This window comes from Myotis nattereri (assembly GCF_964212035.1).
Source record: "Myotis nattereri genome assembly, chromosome: 16".
In the NCBI taxonomy this organism is placed as follows: Eukaryota; Metazoa; Chordata; class Mammalia; order Chiroptera; family Vespertilionidae; genus Myotis; species Myotis nattereri.
Window position 1 is genome coordinate 18,979,649 of NC_138091.1, and position 21,505 is coordinate 19,001,153.

The following is a 21,505-nucleotide window of genomic DNA, read 5'->3' on the forward strand; positions in this document are numbered from 1 at the left end:
GTTCCTCCTGCTGAAAAGGCCTTATGTTACCAGCTGTGATCTGAAAGAGCAAGATAGAGTTGACTAAATTAACTCAGCTTTATTAGTATCATAGATGTGCTCTTACTGACAGCTTAAAGAGAAAACATATTTGTCTATGACAGTAAGATGGCTCAAAACAAACAAAACATATTACTTTGAAATAATTGTTCCCTGTAAACAAGGTGGAATCACACCTCAACAAGATCTTATTTGACAACATTTAACCTAGACTGAGTGCCTCCTCTGTACCTGGCTCAGTTCTAGGCTCAGGGATACAGAAATACAGGAAAAATGGATGCTGAAGGGACTTACCTTCCACTTGAGCATTTAGATGTTCTATGTGGGTGTGTATGTGTCTAGATTTTTTTTAATCTGCAATTTTGTAAATGTAGAGGAATAGGGATTAATTTTCTAAGCACCACCCAGGGAAACCATGCAAATGTCTCACCATCTGTGGTTTAGCCAATGAACTAATGAAATTCTGTGGCTCCAAATTGCAAATAAGAATTTCTGTAGGCCCTGGCTGGGTGGCTCAGTTGGTTGGAGTGTTGTCCTCATACAAGAAAAGTTTGGGGGTTCGATTCCCAGTCAGAGCACATACCTAGGCTGTGGGTTAGATTCTCCGTTGGGGCATGTACAGGAGGCAAGCTATGATGTTTCTCTCTCTCTCTCTCTCTCTCTTTCTCTCTCTCTCTCTCTCTCTCTCTCTCCCCTCTCCTCCTCCTCCTCTGCCTTCTTTCTCAAATCAATAAACATATCCTCGGCTTAGGATGAAAGAGGAAGAATCTCCGTGGCCCCTCTGTGGAATAGCTGACTGGGTAATGCGTATAAGGGGTGAATACACACCCGTGGGTAATGGTTATACCTTAGTTTGGTCACAGCCCTGCTTTCCTTTCACCCTTGGAAATCCAGTCGCCAGGGCTTCATCAGTTTTATCAGCAGCGGAGAGGAGGCACCGGGGAGGCAGGCTGCATTTCCAGTTGTGGACGTGCTGCAGTTCTCCCGAGAACTGGGTGCTCTTTGCGGACCCTCAGCGGGGATGGGAGACCGGCCCCACCCTCCTGCTCTGTGCTGGGGAAGGACAGGCCAGGGTAAAAAGCTGTCACAGGCCACAAGTCTGGGCTGTCTCCGTCTGCCACTGGGCCTCTGAATGTGGTCATGTAAACAATGGACACAGTTGAAAATCTGTGGGTTTTGGAGCTCGCGTGCCCTGTGTTGTCCCACGAGCACTCAGTGGGTCTCGATGTGGTTTCAGTTCCTCTGGGAACTGGAATGCCTGTGTAGTCAGGGCAATTGCTGAGGTTCCCTGAGACCCTTTTCAAGAAATCCAGGGGTCAGAACTATTTTAACACCAAGACATGCTGTGCCTTTCCCCCTCGCATTCTCTCTGGAGCTTTCCGGAGGCTGCGTGGTCTGTGTGACATGGCAGCAGACGGCAGAAGCAGCCGCGAGAACCCAGCTGTCTACCATTAAGCCAGACGTGAGAGAGAGTTGCAAAACTGTGAAACAAATCGAGATTCTTCTGCAAACGTGTTAACATAAATAACATTTTAATGAACATGTTTCCCATAAAAGATCCTCTACCCTTAGATTCTGTGCTTGCAGATGAAAGGAAATGAGCCAGAACTGGTCCACACTATGAATAAATCCTTGCACCAGTCAACCAGTCCATCTCCCAGGGGGTCTGGATTCCAGCTGAAACTCCCTCTCACATCAAGCTACCTCCTCTCTGGGCCCCATGGAACCATGTGGCTCCCAAAGGGCCCCCTGGTATCAGCCATGATGCTTTCAAGCATCTTCTCCCATCAGACCTGGGAGCTCCCCTCAGTGGGACCTATTTCCCTCACCACTATCCAGTGGACCAGGAACCATATCCACCCAGAAGCACGGCAGGGACATCAGATGAGACAGTGAATGTGACATGTTGTGTAAGCTGAAATTTACCCACACTGGGTCTACATAAACTTGAATAAAGGCTTAAGTCGCTGAGCATAAATATGGGCACAGCATACAAAAGAGGAGACAAAATCTGAAATGAGACACTCATCAAAAGTATTCTGAGATTTTATTAATTTATATCTATTGAAAAAAAACTCTATATGCAACTCTCTGCACACAAATCTCAAAAGACCAGAAGCCGTACACTCCAATGGCATGGGCTCAGGAATTTATGACTCCCTATTTAAAACACACTAGATTGTCTCCTGATTCTAAAAAATAACATACGGTTATTGCAGAAAACTTGAGAACTAAGGGGAAGCACAAAGAAGAAAGTTAAAACCACCCATAATTCTACCACCCAGATAATAACTGTTAACGTTTTTTGTTGTATTTCTTCCATGCTTTCCAAAAAGCCTCAAACCCTTATGTGTTTTATATGATTGATCTCACACTAAATATACAGTTTTGGGTTTTGCCTTTTTTCACTTAACATCACTTTGGGAACATTTCCCCAGGACATTACAAGTTCTTTGTAAATATGAGAGTAATGGCCACCTCCAGGCCTGCCCCACCCCTGAGGACTGGGCACTGTGCTATCTGGATGGGAGAATGGAGGTGACACAAGGAAAGGAGGCGCCAGCCTGGCCGGCGTGGGTCAGTGGCTGAGCGTCAACCTATGAACCCGGAGGCCACTATTCGATTCTAAGTCAGGGCACATGCCCGGGTTGTGGCCTCGATCCCTAGTGTAGGTCGTGCAGGAGGCAGCCCATCAGTGATTCTCATCACTGATGTTTCTATCTCTCTCCCTTTCCCTTCCTCTCTGAAATCAATAAAAAATATTTTTTTAAAAAATATATTTTATTGATTTTTTACAGAGAGGAAGGGAGAGAGATAGTTAGAAACATTGATGAGAGAGAAACATCGATCAGCTGCCTCCTGCACATCTCCCACTGGGGATGTGCCCGCAACCCAGGTACATGCCCTTGACCGGAATCAAACCCGGGACCCTTGAGTCCGCAGGCCGACGCTCTATCCACTGAGCCAAACCGGTTTCGGCAATAAAAAATATTTTAAGAAAGACAAGAAAAGGAGGTGCTGGCACTACTGATCTCCAACACTGATAAACGGGGGGCTGGATTCCTTCTGTAGGAGGGAGTTCCCGCTCTCAGCGGGCCCCTTCTAAGAGTGGGGAGTTTCCTGCTCCACTGGAGGGCATGCTGATGGATTTCCACTCATCGGAGATCAGATCTGACCAAGGTCAGTGTCAGGAGGCTCTGACACGAAGGCCAGCAGGACAGAAAGCATTTCTGAACTGATTCTGTCAGTGAGCAGAAAACACGCTTCTATCCGCTCCCTGCTCGTTACACTTTTTCGGGCGCACAGGTTAGCAGCAGTCAGGGTAAGAAGCTGCTTCGAGCTTTTAGCTCCTTGGCTGAGCGAGGGTGTCAAAAATCAAAATCAAATGACAAAATAAGAAATCACCCCGGGATAGTTGGTAAATATAGCACTTTAAAGTCACCTGGGGCCTTCATATTACCAGGGGTCCCCATCTTTGCTGGGGTGTTCATGTGGGTGTGGAACTGGCAAAAACGAGAAAGAGAAGAAAAAGGGGTAGGGGGGGAGGAGACGCCCCAAGCGTCCTTCTGTGAGAACCGGGTTTTCAACTTCGAAGTGCTCCCTGCTTTCTTCCTCGGGAGAGAGCTATTACATCATGGGGTAGGCGATGACAAAATAGTTCAGCTCTGAATCGATCAGCTTTCTGTACTTCCGGTAAATTTCCCGCAGCGTCCTGTCCTCTTCATTTGTCTCATATCTGTTTGTATAAATTCTCACCTGTGCCAACAGAGAAACACAGCCGTGCACACACCGTGACTGCATCACGCAGGCACTGAAAACAGCCTGAATGAGGTACATGCACCATTGTTGGAAGAATCAGGAAGAACCCAAACCAGGGTCCCTTGGGTGAAATGCTTAGTGGAAATTCACTCAGGTGGTAGGACTGCCCCCACTCCTGCCTCGTCTCTGACATTTCCCCCGGGAGCAGCAGCAGCTGGACCCCTGCCCCGTGGGGCCTGGATGTCCGTTCCACCCCGGGGGGGCTCTTACCTTGAGTGTGCGCAGGGCACACTGCCCTTCTTCCTGACTCTTCAGGATCCGCTCCACGAACTTCACCTCAAGGAAAGCCCAGATTTTGAAGTAAAACAACTTTCTGCAGGATAAGATGAGGAGGTGCAGCTCCTTGTCGAGCGACTCGTGGTTGTTGTTGAATTCAAAAGTTAATTTCTGGAAAAGCACCCAAGGGGAAGACGTGCATGGGCAGAGGTGCCGGGACGGGCTGGGTCATTCCTAACATTCCCATGACCTGACCTCTGGCCTGATAGCCGTGCTGGTTCGAGGGCTTTCGATAAGATGCCCTAGACATGAAGGTGACATCATGGAGGAAGAGATCTGGAGATGAAGGCGGCCCCTTCCAAATTTGAAAAACTTGGAGTTTGGAGGCCATGTATTTGGAATCCAGAGACCAAGGTCCTGGCGGACGGGCCAGGTGACTGTGGACAGGCCACCAAAGCTCAAGTTCTTTTGTGGCACGAAGGATGATAATGCTGGCTGCCTGCCCACTTGAGGGCTTTGTGAGTCTCAGATGAGCTATGAGCACTCGGTAGTCCCTCACTGTCAGTAGTGGTATTTATAACAATGTCAATCATCACAACCTACTGTGAGTGAGGGCCTTAGGAGGGACAACATGATCCTGATTTTATAGATGGGGAGCTGCCAGATTACAGAACCGCCCACCCCTCTGAGCCCTTCAGTGACTTAGGTCAAATCTGGCTTTCTGTTTGGTTTGAAGTCACACTGTTTCCTGCCTCCTCGGACCCTGCGGGAAGAGAGGAAGGGACTGCAGACCTGCTACTCACCTGTAGATGCACCTTCTTATAAACATTTGTTTTAACCCTCACCCAAGGATATGTGTGTTTTTTTAATTGATATCTTTTTTTTTTTCAAGAGAGAGAAACATTGGTTGGCTGCCTGCCATATATGCCCTGACTGGGGACTGAACCTGCAACCTGTGATGTGCCCTGACAGGGAATCGAACTCCCAACCTTTTGGTGTATGGGATGAAGCCCCCACCAACTGAGCCACCTGGATGCACCTTTTTGATCAGGCCTCACATCTCTGAGCCGGGGACACAGGGGTTTTCCTTGGCTGACGTTCAACCAGAACGTTCCTGTGTTCCATGTGCAGGAAGTGAGCAGCCCCTTCTGTTGTCTGCTGTGATTTTATGGGGCCAGGAGGCTTAGCTTTGTCGCATTTCCCAGAACCTCAATTTAAGAGTGAGGGTGTGTGTGCGAGCCCAGCCAAGAGCAGGCAGCAGCAGCCTTTCCTCTGGGGAGGCCAGTAACCTGGGTGCAGTCACCCCTCGAAGCCTCCCCACCCTCGGGTGATACCTACCTGCAGAGTGTGCCGGAAGGTGGGCAGCAGATCCAGGAGAGTGGGCCGCATGGACCAGTCCGGGTCACTGAAATAGCAGCTTCTCAGACTGATGCTTCTGATGGGGATCTCCTGCAAGAGGATCCGGGCCAAGCGCTCGTACTTCATGACCCGCTCAAAGAAGAAGTTCACCTTCAGGTTGACAGCCTGCCTGGCCAGCTTGGCCCAGGACATGCCCCAGATGACCTGGCCGTGGGGGTCATGGATGTGGCATTTGATGTTTATGGTCCAGAGGGAGCTGGCATTGTTCTCACACAAGTTCTCGAGCAGCTCGTCGGAGATGCAGTTGTAGTTCAGGGTCAGGGACGCCAGGTTTTGGAACGTGGCCATGGTCTTGTGGAACTGGGGGCTGCTGTAGACAGCGAGGTGATGGCTGAAGAAGTCCTCGATGTTGAGCTCTGTCGCCATACTCTCATTCCTCAAGTAGCTCAGGGAGTTGAGGACGTGGCAGCCTTGCTCCACAGTCAGCCTGGCCCCTTTCAGGTTGAGATAATCCAGGTGTTTGCCCATTTTCTTTAAGAAGAAGCTCAGGCTTTTGATGAATGAACTCCTGATGCTGTGTCTCCAGACCAGGCGGTCCAGCTCCAGGTGCTGGATGGCAAGAGACCTCAGGCGGTTGTTACTCTTGCCCAGACTCGAAAGAAGGCCTCGCATGGTGACCTGGAACTTCTTGGTCAAGACAGCGTTGTAAGGATTCAGGAATTTGATCTCCAGGTGCTCCAGATAACGACCAAATTTCTTAACATACCAGAGAGCTGACTCGAATTCGGAGGCGTGTACCCTGGAAGGTCTCCCACTGAACGTGATGGTCCTGTATCGCCAGAGGTCAGCCGAATACATCATCTGGTTCCATTTCTTGCAGACAAGGGCCGCCCTGGACCTGTCCCTGTCTCCCAGCCACCAGAAAACACGACGCAGGCACACATCGGGCAGGGTGGCCCAGCAGCTCTGGTCTTCGGGCTGGATCTGTTGGCTTTCTTCGTCCATCAAGGAACTGGGATGTCCAGTGCAGCTGTGTGGTAGGCAAGGCTTCCAAAAATGAGCAAAGGAAAGCAATCACTCGTTTTCTGTGGGGAGTAAAAGGGACGAGCCATTACCTGTTACCTGCCAAACAGAAATTAAACCCAATTGAATGAACTTGCACCATGGCCCCCTGTGGAGTAGGCACTGTGCTGGTGCAGGTGGTGCAAAGATAAAGTCACCATACAGTCCACACCACAGGAGCCACAGCCCATTAGGGGTCTATCCGGGACACAGGCCAGCACGTAATACAGCAGCATGGGAGAAGTGAGAAGGTTCCGATGTATTCACAGAGCAGGGTAGCGCAAACAGAGGGTGACTAACTGTCTGGCTGGGTAAGGAGGAAGGAGAGCAGGCTTGATGTCAGAGGAATGATGTCTGAGCTGGGTTCTGCAGGGTGAGTGGGATTTGCAAGGCTGACCAGGTTGGCCTTGTGGTAGTGGTGGAAGAGCTGAAGGTTTCGGTGTAGAGGGAACTATGTGTGCACAGCCACCAAACTGAATGGACATGTGTTCACACTCAGGGAACTACAAACTGTATGGCTCTTAACTTGAAAGGGGAAGGGAGTGATGGAACTGGAGCTGGAGTAGACGGAGGTGCTGGGTGGAGCGGTTCTGGGTGATGTGATAAAGGCTGTGTCCCAGAGGCCAGGGTCCCCACTGTCCCCTCTCCCGGTACTTTGGAATCCTGATGTGGCCGGGACCCTTCTCTGGATGAGAATCACTGTGTTGAGCTATATGGTTGATGACTGTGTTATATTCAAAAGGTGCAGCAGCAGAACAAGGATGGAGAACCTCCATGAGGTCACAGGGGGCCAGGGGAGGTCAGAGGGTCACATGTCCGGAAGTGATGTGGTCAGCGTTGAGGTATAGGAAGGACACTTGGGAGTGGATGAAGGATGGTCTAGAGCAGAGTCCAGGCCCAAACCTGGGACTAGGGTGGCATGATGATGGGAATGGGGTGGGTCCTTTGGAGGACCCAGTTTGGTAACCGGGGAACACAGAAGTGGGTAGGACCGGAAGTCCTGACTTGGCTGTTGGATTGCAGGTGGCACCACCAGCCAGGCTAGGGAGGCGCAGGGGAGAGCTGGGCTAAGGCCCTCCCGGAACACCCAGCCCTCTGACTTTTTACAGCTGTATGCTGAAATCTTCCTGACGTTTTGCTTTCAATGCTTCTCCTGCCGGAAAACGCCCTCGTTTTCTTGAACCCTCCCGAGTCCCCCATTCTTGAAACTTCAAGCCCTACCACTCCATAAAACTATCGGTTTCTCTACCAACTGGCTCAAGATGATTGACAATAGCTCATAAACACTCAGAGGTGAAAGAGATGGAAACCGAGACCCAGAGAGGGGGAGGGGCTTTCATGAGGCCAACAGCAAGTTAGAAACAGGGCCCAGACCAGAGGCTGGGCTTTGTCTTTCTCCTCTAGATTTTTCCTGCCTCCACAGGTGGTAGGCCTGAAGGACAAGTTAATCATGTTTCTCAATTCAGGACATTTGTCTGCCCAAGACCTCTCTTAGGTTTTATTTATTCATTCGTTCCTTTTCAACTATGTCCCACTGCATCGCGCCCCACTGTAGGTAACTTCTCCAGTGTATTTGATGTGTGTGCTTGCCAAAAAAAGTATCTATAATAATAAAAGCATAATATGCTAATTAGACCGGACATCCTTCCAGACATCCTTCCGTACGACCTTCCAGATGAAGCCCGGGTCCCGGGTGCCAGAGGGAAGCCGGTGCTGGCAGCCAGGGGAAGGAAGGTCTACTCTTGCATGGATTTCGTGCATCGGGTCTCTAGTATTTAATATTTGTAGGCATCATTCATGTCTGCTTATGTCTCACCCACTACATCCATCATCTGAACAGAAGCTGTCCGTGGTGGGTGCCCCTGTCTGTCTCCTATCCACTCTGCCTAGATGAGCGCCGGCCTCCTCAGCTCCCACCAACACCACGGTGGCAATGAGCGTCTTTCAGTGAGCTCCTGTGGAGGACTTTATTTGGGATCTTCTCCCCCACTTTGTCCTCATCACCCCATCATCGCCTACAGAACAAGTGGGGCCCTGACTCCAGCTGGCCCTCCCACCTCAGATCCAGAGAGACTTCCACGGGGGCGGGAGGCTGGCAAAGTCTGCCCCCACCCAGGGCACAGGGCTCCAGTGGGTTCCCAGAGTCCCTGCCTCTGCAGGCAGCCTGCCTGCTCTTTCCCCTCTCGCCACTGTCCACCCCTTCCTGTGATCCGCGTCCAAGCCTTTCCCTCCCACGGCCCCACACAGTCCTTGAGACCAGGGGCAGCCTCATCCTTCTTTTGAGCAGGTACTTCATTTAACAAATGAAAGAATGGGGTCATCCCTCCGTCACACACAGACTGCCCAAGGCGAGGGGCCTCCACAGCACTTAGCTCGGAGAAAAGTGCTCAAGGAACGCTCATCCACCTCGAAGGCTAAATGAAACCCTTTGCCCTAGCAAAGCCCCTTGTCAGAAGAGCTGTCAGATGCTTTCATCCACAGGTGGCTTTGGAAGAACACAGGTGGTGGCTGGGAAAGTTGTTGCGAGTGGTCCCAAAGTTGTGTGTAATTCCTGCCCCCCCGTCCCGTCCCACAAGACCTCCTCCCCAGCGAGAAGCCGTGTAGCTTCCTGGGTTGGATCCTGGTTCTGCCAATTGCTATGTGTGACCCCAGGCTCATTAATTTCTTCGTGCCTCCGCCTCCACATATGTAAACAGCAGTCATAACCTATGACTTATTTCACCCAGTCCTTATTCCTTGCCCAGAGGCGGGAGGGCAGGGGGCATGCCCACCGCCCTGTGGGAGGGTTAAATGAGCTGACAGATGGAAAGCACCGAAACAGTGTCTGGCACAAAGTAAATGCAGGCACAAGTGCCTGCTGCCCTCAGGAAGTTGGGGCCACGGTGCTTGTACGACATCCCTGGATGGCAGGTGTGAACAAGCCCACCTTACCGATGGGGAGACAGGCGTCAGAAGGTTAGGAGATGAGAGTCCCCTCGTGAGATGGAGTAGTAAGTGGGGGGCGGGGTTTGAACCCACCCTCAGGGCTCTCTAACCTAGGTTCGGGCCATCTTATCTCAGAGCTGCCCACCAGGGAAGGAAACCTCAGCAAGTCAGATCGCCCATCACCCTGCGAAAGCTTCCAGGAGGCCGTGCGGCCGGCAGCCCATCCCTCCCGTGGGCCTGGCGTGTCCAGCTCACCCCGCCTGCGCCCTCCGCGCACCGCGCCCGCACGCACCTGTGACCGGCTCGCCGCCCTCCCTGCTCAGCTGCGCCCCCGCGCGGGGCTGCAGGGACCGCGAACGCCTGCTGCTCCTCCAAAGCCAACTCCGCCACCGCCGGGCCGCGCCCTGACCTCGCGGGGGCTGCATGCCGGCTGGGGGCGCCTTTGTGACGCGCCCCGCTACGGGGCTCGGCGCATCCCTGCTGGACGCAGGGGCCCAAACCCAGGGTGGCCCGGTCCACAGAGCGCGGCCAAGATCGGTCCTTGCGCCCACGGTCCGGAAGGCACCTGGGGGAGGGGCGCTGGGAGGCAGGAGGCTCGGGCCCTGCCCCCTGCCCTCCCGCCTTTGGGCCAGGAATAGGTTCTGCCCCGAACTTGGGGCTCAGTCGACCGCCTTTCCTGTCCTGACCCAGCCCCAGCCCCAGCGTCCTGTCAGGTCCCGAGAGACCCAGCTTAGGCCCCTCTTCTCAGAATCCATCCCCACGTGATCTGCCATGGTTTCCACTTTCCCCACCTTGGATGGGACTCCCAAAGGAAAGCCTGGAGCAACCCTAACCCACCCAAAGCTCGAGAAGTGCCCCACCTTCCCGGTGGGGGGGGGGGGGGGGAGCGTGGGGAGGGAAGAGGGGGAGGATAGGGAGCTCCTAACACACCCACTTTCCCTGGCCCTGCCCTTCCCTTCCAGGCAGGGGCTGGTTCCTAGCGGGTCACCCCAAAGGCCAGGCAGAAAGGTAGGCTATACTGTTGGCCAGTTGCATCACTAGGCTTTTCCCAGCCACCTCGACCAAGAGCCTTGAAAGGCACCCCTTTGGGCATCACCAGTGATCCCGGGGGCCTGTGGGGGGCTTGGGGCAATGCTTACTAGAGGCCTGTCTTCATCAAGGCTGTGGATGGACGGATTGGAAACACCCACCCCCGTGTGCTCAGGCAGCTTAGCCTACAGCCCAGGCTCACTTCTCTCTCCCTCCCTCCCTTCCTTTCCGGCCCGCCTCTCTCCTGGGCGCTGTCTGGCCCTGCTGCCCATGGCTGCCCTCTCTTGGGAAACCAGTGAAGAATCCAAAGAAAGGTGAACAAAAGCTTTCAGGGAGGGTGTTTTTATTCTTTTATTTTTTTAAAATTATTTATTGTTGAAAGTATTACACATGTCTCCTTTTCCCCCCATTGACCGCTCCCAGCCTCTCCCGCCTCCAGCACAGGCCCTCCCCTCCCTCCTGCCTGTGCCCATTGTTTATGCGTCTGTGCGAGCATGCAAGTCTTTTGATTGATCTCTCACCCCCCTCCCCTCCCTGCCTTCCCTCTGAGGGTGTTTTTATTCTCCAGGGAATATGTACAGGAAAGGAAACAGTCCATTCTGAAAATGGGCAAAAGACGAGAATAGACATTTCAGATGGCAAATTAGCAAACGAAAAGATAATCAGCATCATTATGGTAAATGCAATTGGAAATCACAGTAAGAGAAGACCACATACTTATTAGAATAGTTAAAATTAGAAAAAAATGATGATGGTAATACCAAACGCTGGCCATGGAATGTGGGGAAATGATGACGGTCACACCAATTGCTGGTGGGAATTTAAAATGGACAAAGCTGGGGTCCCCCGACATGTCCGAGCCATGGGGCCCAGATGCTTGATCCGAATTCTCAGGCGGAAGAGCTGGCGCTTTTTTCTCTGCTGGTTTATCTGTACCTCTTGGGCAAACCAACATCTCTGTCCAAAAGGAGGGAAATAGTTAAAATCCAAACCCTTTCTTCCATAGGAAAAACCCCCAGGAATAAAACCCACCTCCTTTCCCAAGGAGAGGCTACCACAGAGAGTCAGCAGGGAGACCATACATCTTCTAAATCTGTAGTACCTTTTCTTTTCCAAATCTAGCTGGAGCTTCTCCCTTGTTTTCCTCTCCATGAAGCTAACCACCAGCATTTCTCCTAAAGAAATGGATATAAAAAAAGGTTGACATGTTTAAAGTGGGAAGTGCTATTTCCTGGGGTAGCTCTGGTTATGGCGCTCCCTAGTTCCTGGAGCACAAACCCTGAGCTACGGATGGCAGAGAAAAGGCATGGGGCCCAGTGAACTAGGAAGGGCCTGGGTGTGGGGCGGGGTGGGGGTGGGGGGTTGGGGCAATGCTTACTAAAGGCCTGTCATCATCAGTGGGGTGGATGGACAGATTGAAGAACACCCACACCAGGGACTCTTATGCAGCCATTAAAAAAAAAAAAAAAAAGAGTCACATATGGACTCGGAGGGAGGAATGTCCTTGGGTATTGCTAAATCATAACATTAAGTTGCAAGGAACTATATATAATCGGACTCCAAATGTGTATGTTTGTATGTGGTTATGACCCATGCTGTTACTCTGTAATTATTTGTGTCTCAAGCAACATATTTTTATTTGCTAAATTTGGCAACCCTATTATATAAGGATGAAGGAATGTATGGAATGAAACAAAAAATTGTGGGAACTAAGAGAATACGGCACCACCTCAACATAATAAAGGCCATATATAACAAATACATAGCTAACAGACTCAACCAGGAAAAGCTTAAAGTGTTTCCCTTGAGATCAGGAACGTACACTTTTACCACTTCTATTCAACATAGTAGAGGAGACAGGAAGGGCCTTCCCGGTGGCAGGGTCTGCACACACCCTGCAGGTCCCGGGCTTCTCTAAACCCTAAAGTCCAGACGGGGTACCGCCAGGTGAGGAGAGAGCGGAGGCTGGTACCTGGTGCTGGTTTAGGGTCGGCAGGGGAAGGAGGATATCGCACTGAGGGCACCTCCGCAGAATGTTATAGGCCGGGTCGTCCACGACCCAGGGCTGGTGCTCGGGCTTCAGAGGCGGGTCCAGGGTTTTGTCTGTGTCGCGCGGTGCTTGCTTTGTTGAATTTTCAGAGAGAAGAGGAAACCTGCTTGTATTTTTCGTCTTTGGGCGAACATCTTTCACTGCGGTGGGAGTTTGATCTTCAGCAGCCTGGCTTGGGAGGGATGGAGGAGAATGTCTTGTCTCCTCAGTTGGAACAGATTTTGCAGGCTCCGAGGTGGTACGACATTTATCCTGCAATTGTGAGTAATATGTCAAATTTTAAAACGACTTCGGCTTTACTGGCTGGACAGCACAATAGACTAGATCACCTGGAAGCTTTCCACCAGGAACACTTAGAAAGGCTGGATGAAATGCAGCAAACGCTCATTTAAGTTGATAGCTGACTTTGTAAGAAAGAGAGAAAGCTCTGGGCCCAGGACGAACACCTAACCTGTGAAGCACTTGAACTGACACATCGGGAGATGCGGGGTCAGTCTTGGATGAGAGGAAAGTCCCATCCACAGAAGGTGGGGAACGGAAAGTAAGACTCCCCTTTCCCAGAAGAAAGTCCAGAACCTTGAAGGCTAAACTATGGCGGCAAAGTCAATAAATCAATAAATAAATCCATCAGTTAATTGGATAAGAAAAGTGGCAAGGAGGGTTGTCCACCTTGAGCTGGAGCTGGAGCGTGGGGAAGGAAAACTGACGCTCCTGGGAATTCAGATCCACGGGCCCGTGCCATCTTTGTGTTTGGGGCTCAGGTTTACATTAGTCTCATGGTGTGGGAACACCCGCGCAGAAGAATTAGCCTACAGGTGGGAATGTCTGGCAAGAGCAATAACAAAAGTTCTCTGGAGGGTATATAGCTTCAAACTACATCGTACAGGATTCTCACAGGTAGAGTCACTAAACAGAAACTCACAAGTAAGGTTTGCAGACACCCAACGAAGCAATCTACTTAAGTAAGAGTCAGACCCCAAGCAAAACCAGGATTAAGTCTCCAAGAAGTTCAGATAATAAAACTATGGGATACAGACTGTAAAATAAGGGAATTAAAAATAAATAGGACAAGAGAAAATAATAAGATCCTATGAAAAAAAGAGGAGGCAAATTTAAATGAGAGATAAATAGAACTGGAAATGAAAAATACAGACATTGAACTCAATGGATAGGAAAAAAAAAAAAAGTAGATTAGATAGATTTGAAGAAATTCCCCAGAATATAGGAGTGGTAAATAGAAAATGTGAAAAGTTAGGAGACAAGCAGCTAGAATGAGAAGGCTTGATATACATCTGTTATGTTCCACAGGAAGAGTGGGGAGAACATGGGAGAGTTAAGGAATATTGGGGACCCAAAGGGACTATCGACAGGAAGGAGTAGGGAGCGACTGCTTCACGGGTAGAGGGTTTCTTTGGGGGGCGGTGAAAATGCTCCAGAACCAGATAGAGGTGATGGTTTCACAACATTGGGGATGTACTAAGTGTCACTAATGATACGTTTCATGTCATGTGTATTTTACCACAATAAACAAAAAGATCTAGATCATCCTAGGATTTTTTCAATTCTGATATTCACAGTTCTCTGAATTGGAGGGTTGAGAGAGGATAAACATTTCTCTGCTCAAGGAAAAGGTGACAAGTTTCTCGGAGAGAAACACTGGCAAGTTTCCCCAGAGAGAGAATGTTCCATCCTGCAGAAAAGGGGAATAACTTGGCACAACCAAGGTACCCGCAGTGCTTAGAGCTATGGAAGGACGCGTCTGTGAGTGTTCCCAGGCAAAGCCAACCAACCAATCAGTCAATCAATCAATCAATCATATCACCACACCTCTACAGAGTCCCCCTTTGGTACCAGCCCTCAGATCAGCTTCATGGTGAGAAGATGGAGAAAGTGGTTCACTTTTGTGAAGGAGCTCCCAGTCCAATAGACAAGACTCTCACAGGGACAGACAATTATAAAGCAGGTCCTCGTGAGGCCATGCCCAGGCCCTGAGGCTGAAGATGCTCAGTGGTGATCAGGCAGCTGGACTGGTCAGGGAGGCTCCTTGAGAGCTGGCACAAATGGAGATCGGTTACGTATGATAAATTAGCCCAAAGCCATCCACAATATCCCTTTTGAGCAAAGCAAAAAATGAATGAGGCCCTCTCGTATCCTCTGTGAAATTGGATCCAGAATACTACCCTTTTGGAATACAGACAAGCTACGGGCACCATTAGAAAACGACTAATTGCTACTCACCATATGGTGTAAATACTTATTTCCTGGGATCATTTGGTTGCAATAATGACAGAAGATATTGCTTTCGGGAGCTGAAATCTTCTTCCCTAGTAAACACAGAAACAGCACCACAAATGATTGCCCTTGACAACGGCTCTCCCAGCTGTCCCGCAAGTGCGTACATGGCCGGTCGTCACAAGTATGAACCGTCCCAAGTAGGAACCATCCGGGCCTGCCTGCCCGCCCTGCCCTGCCAGCATCCTCAGCCACACAGGCAACCCTTGGCCGAGTCACCCACATCACCTCCTTTATGGCCACAGAGGTGCGCTCAGCATGGCACGTGACCCTGATGAAGAGACACTCCCCTGGTTTCTAAAGAGACGAGGGAGCCATTAGCAGATATGCCAGCCCTGTCCAGCCTGACTGCTCCTTCATTTCAGCAGTTTCTGAGCTCTGGGCTCAGACTGGTATTGTACATGTCTCTGTTGATCGTGTTGTGTGGTCTGGCTGAAGCTGGGCTGTGTTGATGAAGTTGTGTGGTGGTGTTAAAGTCCAGCCATGCTGGAATGAAATTTGTGCAAGCATCCCAGGTTTTCCTTTGCCATTTTCACCTTGAGTAGCTTGTTTGCCAGGAGAGATGTACTGTACAGGGATTTCAGGCTCACTCCACATGTTACCAAGACAACCGGTGAAGTCAACAGTAGATATGTCACACTGATAGCTGTGTCCTCTGCTAACACACCTCACAAAGGGGTAACTGGGTGCAGAGAACATGAAATGGTACCAGGGAGTCACCAGATAGCCCAAAGGTCAGGGGCTCCAGCTAACTTCCTTCTGCCCACTGCTGCTGGTGGGAAAAACTCCAGTCTTGATGCCGGGAAACGTGGGTGTCCAGCTTCACCTCTGCCTCTAGCAAGCGCCTGATTCATTCTGGGCATGGGTTTGCCATCTCTAAGAGGAGGCAGGCGATCTCTGCCAGGCTAGGATCGTGCCAGGGGACTTCCAAGGAAGGCTCCCATTTTGCAGGGCCCCATTGCCTCTGCATCCTTCTGGGTGGTCCCCAGCCCCCCTCCGCCTGCCTCTAGGTCTCCCTGGGCGGGTCATTTGAAGAGCTCAGCAGACACACGAGGAGGCCACCACTCTGGTACATGGTCTAGAACTAGAATAGCCAGATGGATTTGAGACCTGCACAGCCGTCATCCACACACGGCACCTGTCCTGTTGAATGCCCACATTCCTCGCACCCCGTCCAGGAGGCTCCCGCCCCGCTCACCTGTCCAGTGCTGGGCCTGCTCGCTCTGGCAGCCTTCCCTGTGCTGGGCCAGCGTGCGGAGCATGATGGGCTGGCCGCAGTCCAGGCACAGCTCGATGCGGTTGCCGCAGTGGCGCTCATGGATCTCCAGCTTGCTGAGGCGCACGGCTGCCCTGCAGAACTCACACACGACGGGGCGCTCCTGGCATTCCCTGGTCTGCGGGGAGGCAGGCAGGATGGCCAGGTCACTCTCCAGGAGTGGCTGGGCCCAGGTGGGGACATGGGCTGATTTCCCAAGGGGCCTGAGCAAGTAAGAAAGCCGACGGGATGGGCCAGAGTGGGACCCCCTTTGGGGATTTTGAGCTGTCCTGGGTCACGGACCACAGCAAGCCCTCTGACCAGCATCTGGGGGACCGGAGGCTGCGTGTCCCTCTGCTGAACACATTCTCCACTGCTTCCCAAGCCTCCTTGGGGGAGGGGAGAGGTCAGGGGGAAGCCTATCACCGCCCCCCCTCCCCCTCCTCCCAGGGTGGCTGCTCCTGTGAAGGATGAACTGCCCTTGATTCTCACCTCGTGAAACGCCAGCACACTCTTCTGCATGCTCTGCTGGCACATGGCGCATCCGACCTGCACAGAGAGAGACGCTGGTCCCAGCACCTGCTGGGCTCTGTGAGCCCCCAGGCACCGGATCAGGTGTGTTTGGCTTCATCCCTGGGGGCACAGCCCCGTGTTCAAGAAGTGTTTGGGGGGATGCTTTGAGTTGAAAGGGATGCCTGAGCCTGAGGATCTCAGACAGACAGAGGAGGGTCCCAGGAAGGAGCGACATGAAAGAGCAGAAAAGAAAAGCCAGCCTTGGCCGTGACTGCCTTCTAGAGCTTTCCTCTCCGGCTTCTCCTCTTCACAAATCTCAAAAGAACACACAGTCCTTCCTGAAACAGAGACCCCTGCCCTGGGCTAAACCCATAAGCCTGTAGGCAAAGGGCTGGTCACGGGAACAGCAGGGTAGATGCAGTTTCCTAGGAATCCTGTGTCCGCTGCCAGGGCCTGAGGCATGCAGGGCTCGGCGACTTGCCCACGGCAGCCAGGCCCGCGGCCTCAGCAAGGGTCCGAGTCAGCCTCGCTGCGCAGCACCCTCCTGCGTCCCTCCCGGGGCCCCTCACCTGCTGGTGCCCGTTCTCGCGGTGCTCGTCCATCTTCGCCTGGAGGACGGGCTCCTTGCACTCGGGGCACTGGGCCAGGAACAGCAGGCAGTGCGCCTCATGGAGGGCCAGGTGGGCCGAGGCCACCCTTCTTTTGCTGCCAGAGGAAGGGGGAAGGAGGTCAGGCTGATTGCAGGTATAACGCAGGGAGCCTTGTTTCCCACCCAGGGCCGTGGGTTAAGGAATGTCCAGGCCTCAAGCACTGAACATATGAAGATGATGTCACCGTCCCTGTGGCCCCACGTTGGTCCCAAATCAGAACATCGCAAAACCATAAAGTGTAAGAGAGCTCTTCTATCGCCGGGGCCAGTGAGGGTGGGTGGGAAGGAGCAGGTGGGAGAGATTGCAAAGGGGCCCAGGGAAGGCTTGGGTAGGTTCATAGGTTCGCTGTGGTGATGGTTTCATGGGTATACACATGTGTCAAACGCATGCAACGGTGCACTTTAAACATGTATCATAAACACGGTGTATGTCAATTGTACCTCTGGAAAGCTGTTTGAAAAAACGAAGCAACAAATATCACATTCTTTCAAAGATTTGGTCTTGTTTTCAAGAGTTCCCCTGCCTGGCCCACAGCAGTTGGGAATCCAGCCCTGGCACCCCCATGCTTGCTGCAAGGGCAATGCCAGCTTTCAGATTCGCCATGACTGGGAGAGCCGAGGCCGTCCACCTGTCCCCTGCCTGCAGGCTCACCTGCGCAAAGCCTCACAGGGACCCAGTTCTGCCTCGGAGACCCCAGAGAGTGTAAGCTTCTGAGCCTCCCAGTTCCCGGGCAGGGTGTTTCCCAACCCTCCTGTTGACTAGGAAATGCCTCCTTTCACGTCAACCAGCCCTTGCTTGTGGGGCTTGGGAGGAGGGAGACTCAGTGTCCGTGTCCCCAAAGGCCCAAATGCTGACCAGAGCAGTACGCCCAAGTCCCTGCCTGTGGCAGGGACTCCCTCCCTTGGTATGCACAAGCTCTGGGCTCTGCACCGCCCAGAGAGATGGCACCACGGCTGCCTCACCACCCTTCCTCTGTTCTCCCCGCTCTGCCTGGGGTGGTCCCTCTCCCCCTCTGCCTGGCCTGGTCCCTCCCCCTCTGATTTCCCTGCCCTGTCCCCTCAGCTCCTTTTCCTGAGCAGGTTCAGACACTTAAGTGCCAGGAGGGTCCGGCTGGAGCAAAGCTCTCTGGGAAGGTTCCCTGCTGGTTCCTGCCACAGGTGGGCCGCTTTGAGAGTGAGGCCCTTGGTGAGTTAGAGGTGCGGGCCTGCACTCTGCTCAGCCTCCCTCTCAAGGTGAGGGGTGCTTGTTCTCAGACTGGTGTGCAGACCATATGATCAGAACCCCAAATCAGGAGTAGCCCATCAGGGACAATTAGCCTGGCTATTCGGCTCCAGGACCGTCCCAGAAAGTCGGGACTGTCTCGAGGGGTGGGGGACGAGTGCGGCCCAGTGATGTAAGGTAATGCTGACCACTTCCTCACCCCGTGACCTCAGAGATCTGCTGGGGTAAGCCTTCCCTCCCCGGGGGCCACAGCACCAGCCCTCCCTCCCTGGGAGTTTATGCCTGGACCCTTTTCTCCTCATTCCAGAAACAGACTCATTCTGCCCACCGGCTCCCTGGCCTGGGCGGGCTCGGGTGGCTGCTGGCAGCTCCTTACCAGTTCCCACACACCTGGAAGGCTCCCTCCATGGTCTAGTTTCTGGAGTCTTCCTGCTGAGTTTCGTTTTTTGCAGAAACAAAACTGAAAGTGTTCCTACAGCCCGGCCCACAGCTCTGGGGGGAGGAGTTTGCAGAATTCTCAGCCGGGGCTGCCCCAAGGTTCCCGTGGCTGGACACTCCCGGGCCACCCCTCTGCAGCCGGCCAGCCCAGCCTGCCCCTGCTGCCTCCCCCACCTGCACTCTCACCCCTGCTGCTGCCACTGGCCGTGTCTACAACCCTGGGGGTGGGAGCCAGAGGCCAGGCCTCCCTGGGCAGCAGCCCCGCCCCAGATTCACTGCATCCGGGCCTGTCCATCCCCTTCCACTAACTCGGACCTCCCTGCTCTCCTGCTCCTGTTGCTGGTCCTCCCTCTGCAGGAGAGATGGCTTGCTGTGTTGAACTTGAAGGCTGCTCCCTGAGAGCCGCCCTGGACTTCCTGCATCCGCCTCTGGTCCTGGTTGGTGAAGACTTTGAAAACAGCATCCGGGAGGAATTGGGGATGCAGGTGGTGAGCACCAATACGCAGCTTGGTGACTTAGGACAGCAGCCTGCCTCTCTGAGCGGCTCCTTACTTGTAAATAGTTATGGCGAACACCCCTGGAACAAGGCGCGAGCAGGCGAGCAAGGTTCTATCTTCATCACCCCCGTCTTCAGATTTAGAAACCGAAGCATGGCCCTAGCCGGGTCGCCAGTTGGTTAGGGTGTCGTCCCCATACACCAAGGTTGTGGGCTTGAGCACCGGTCAGGGCACATACAGGAAGCAACCAGTGAATGCATAACTAAGTGGAACAACAGTTCAAACCCTTTCTCCTCTCTCTCTCAAAAAAAAAAAAAAAAAAAAAGAAACGAAAAGAGAAAAGAAACCAAAGCACTGAGGGGTGATGTAACTTACACACTGCACAGTAATAGGCCGGCCGCAGAATCAGGCTCGAACCAGGCAAAGCGCCCTAGGCTTGTCGCTCCTGGAATGGCGGTAAGGTCAGGGATCTGAGTTTGAATCCTAACTGGCAGCTTGTTTGGGACTTTCGTTTCCTCATTTTTGGGGCTCAACTGGGGACCTGGAGGACTTTAGGAGACCAGGTGCCCAGAAATTGTGTGCAAAACTGCTTTCACGTGAGTATGTATGTGCCTGTTCCCGAGGAAGAGCGCCGTTTTGAGCAGACACTCAAAAGGAGTCCGCGACCCAGACAATTACAAATGATGGACCCATTGACTCCAGAGAGTCCAAGAAATCAAGTTCTGTTAAAAGCAGCACTTGTCCCCAATTCTACACGCATCATTGCATCTAGTGACTAGAGAACATTTGTCTTATCTGCTTGTGTTCTCTTCACAGGGAGAAGCAGGCTACAACCAGCTAGATTACTGAAAATGATAAAACAGTACATCTAATTGCTCAGGGGATTGAGAAGTTTACAAATAACTGCAATTCCACTGGAAACACTTGGACATTATATATTATATGTTGGAGTTTTTAGAGGGGGTTTAATGTATTTTTCTGTTTCTCAGAATTTTATTCATAAAAAAACAAGCCCAGAAGATTGATTTATTGTTCCACTTTATTTAGTTTTTTAAAGTTTATCTTTATTGTTGAAAGTATTACAGATATCCCTTCCCGCCCACCCCCAATTGACCCCTTTCATCCCCTCCCAGGCCTTCGCCACACTATTGTCTGTGTTCAAGGGCTGTGCATATCTATATATATAAAAGCCAAGCAACCGGAATGACTGGAATGACCGGAATGACTGGAAAAACCAGTCGCCATGACCTGCACTGTGGCTGGTCAACCAGCTGGATTGGGGGCAAGGCCAGCCGGCCAACCTCCCACGGCTGCACCAGTCTGCGTTCCCACCAGCAGTGCACTAGGATTCCCTTTTCTCCACATCCTCGCCAGCACTTGTCATTTGTTGATTTGTTGATGATAGCCATTCTGACAGGTGTGAGGTGATACCTCATTGCCATTTTAATCTGCATCTCTCTGATGAGCAGTGGCTCTGAACATTTTTTCATGTCTCTTGGCAAGTCCATCTTTAATTAGCTTCAACATTTATTTTTACTTTTTACAAACTCAATTAAGAAAATAATATGTAGTTAGAGAATTTTGATTGTGTTTTTGCATATTTGTCTAGGCATTTTAATTAATTTCAACTTTAGCAAGCAGTCGCTGATAAATGCATAGCAGCTTTTCACTAATGCATGAAGCCCCTCCTGATGTCTTGAGAGTGGGAAATAAAAAAGAGATTACGAAGGCACAGGTGGGCAGGGCCTAGTTTTAAGCACTTAGCATGGGGCCTGGCCACTTACCCTGGTGCTGGGGTGGGAGGACAGTAGCTTCCAAACTTGTCCACATGCTGGAATTGCTTGGGAAACTTCCAAAAAAAAAAACCCCAAGACCCTGGATGCCTGCACAACCCCAGAGAGTGGGATTTCATTGGTCCAGCATGTGGCTGGGACTTGGGAGTTTTTGAAAGGTGCCAGGTGATTCTAACCCGCAGAGAGGAAAAAGCTGGTTCTGAATCCCAGAGCCGGCCTGAGCCTTGGGCCTTGGCCCCTGGCTTTCCCATCGGAAGAATTAGAGAACGGGACAGATGCGCTTCTGCAGATTCCGCAAGTGGAGCTGCGCAGAGTGGGGAGAGGCACGTGGTGCTCATGGAAGAAAG

At 51.9% G+C, this 21,505-nt stretch overlaps 2 protein-coding genes across 2 annotated transcripts; both read right to left on the reverse strand.

The window, feature by feature from the left end:
• Positions 1-3,666: 3,666 nt before the first annotated feature.
• FBXO39 (F-box protein 39) lies at positions 3,667-6,514 on the reverse strand (the record flags this gene model as incomplete). The annotated part of the gene is made up of 3 exons (XM_081110711.1): positions 5,413-6,514; positions 4,069-4,245; positions 3,667-3,795 (listed from the first exon to the last, which is right to left on the reverse strand). The coding sequence occupies exons 1-3, from the start codon at positions 6,436-6,438 to the stop codon at positions 3,667-3,669; spliced, it is 1,332 nt and encodes a 443-aa protein (XP_080966837.1). The 5' UTR covers positions 6,439-6,514.
• A 4,264-nt stretch (positions 6,515-10,778) lies between these two features.
• On the reverse strand, positions 10,779-17,198 carry XAF1 (XIAP associated factor 1). Its single transcript, XM_081108878.1, has 7 exons — positions 17,129-17,198; positions 16,539-16,595; positions 15,990-16,185; positions 14,738-14,823; positions 12,422-12,751; positions 11,552-11,624; positions 10,779-11,406 (listed from the first exon to the last, which is right to left on the reverse strand). Exons 1-6 carry the CDS (start codon positions 17,159-17,161, stop codon positions 11,568-11,570), a joined length of 759 nt encoding a protein of 252 aa, XP_080965004.1. The 5' UTR covers positions 17,162-17,198; the 3' UTR covers positions 10,779-11,406; positions 11,552-11,567.
• Positions 17,199-21,505: the final 4,307 nt, after the last annotated feature.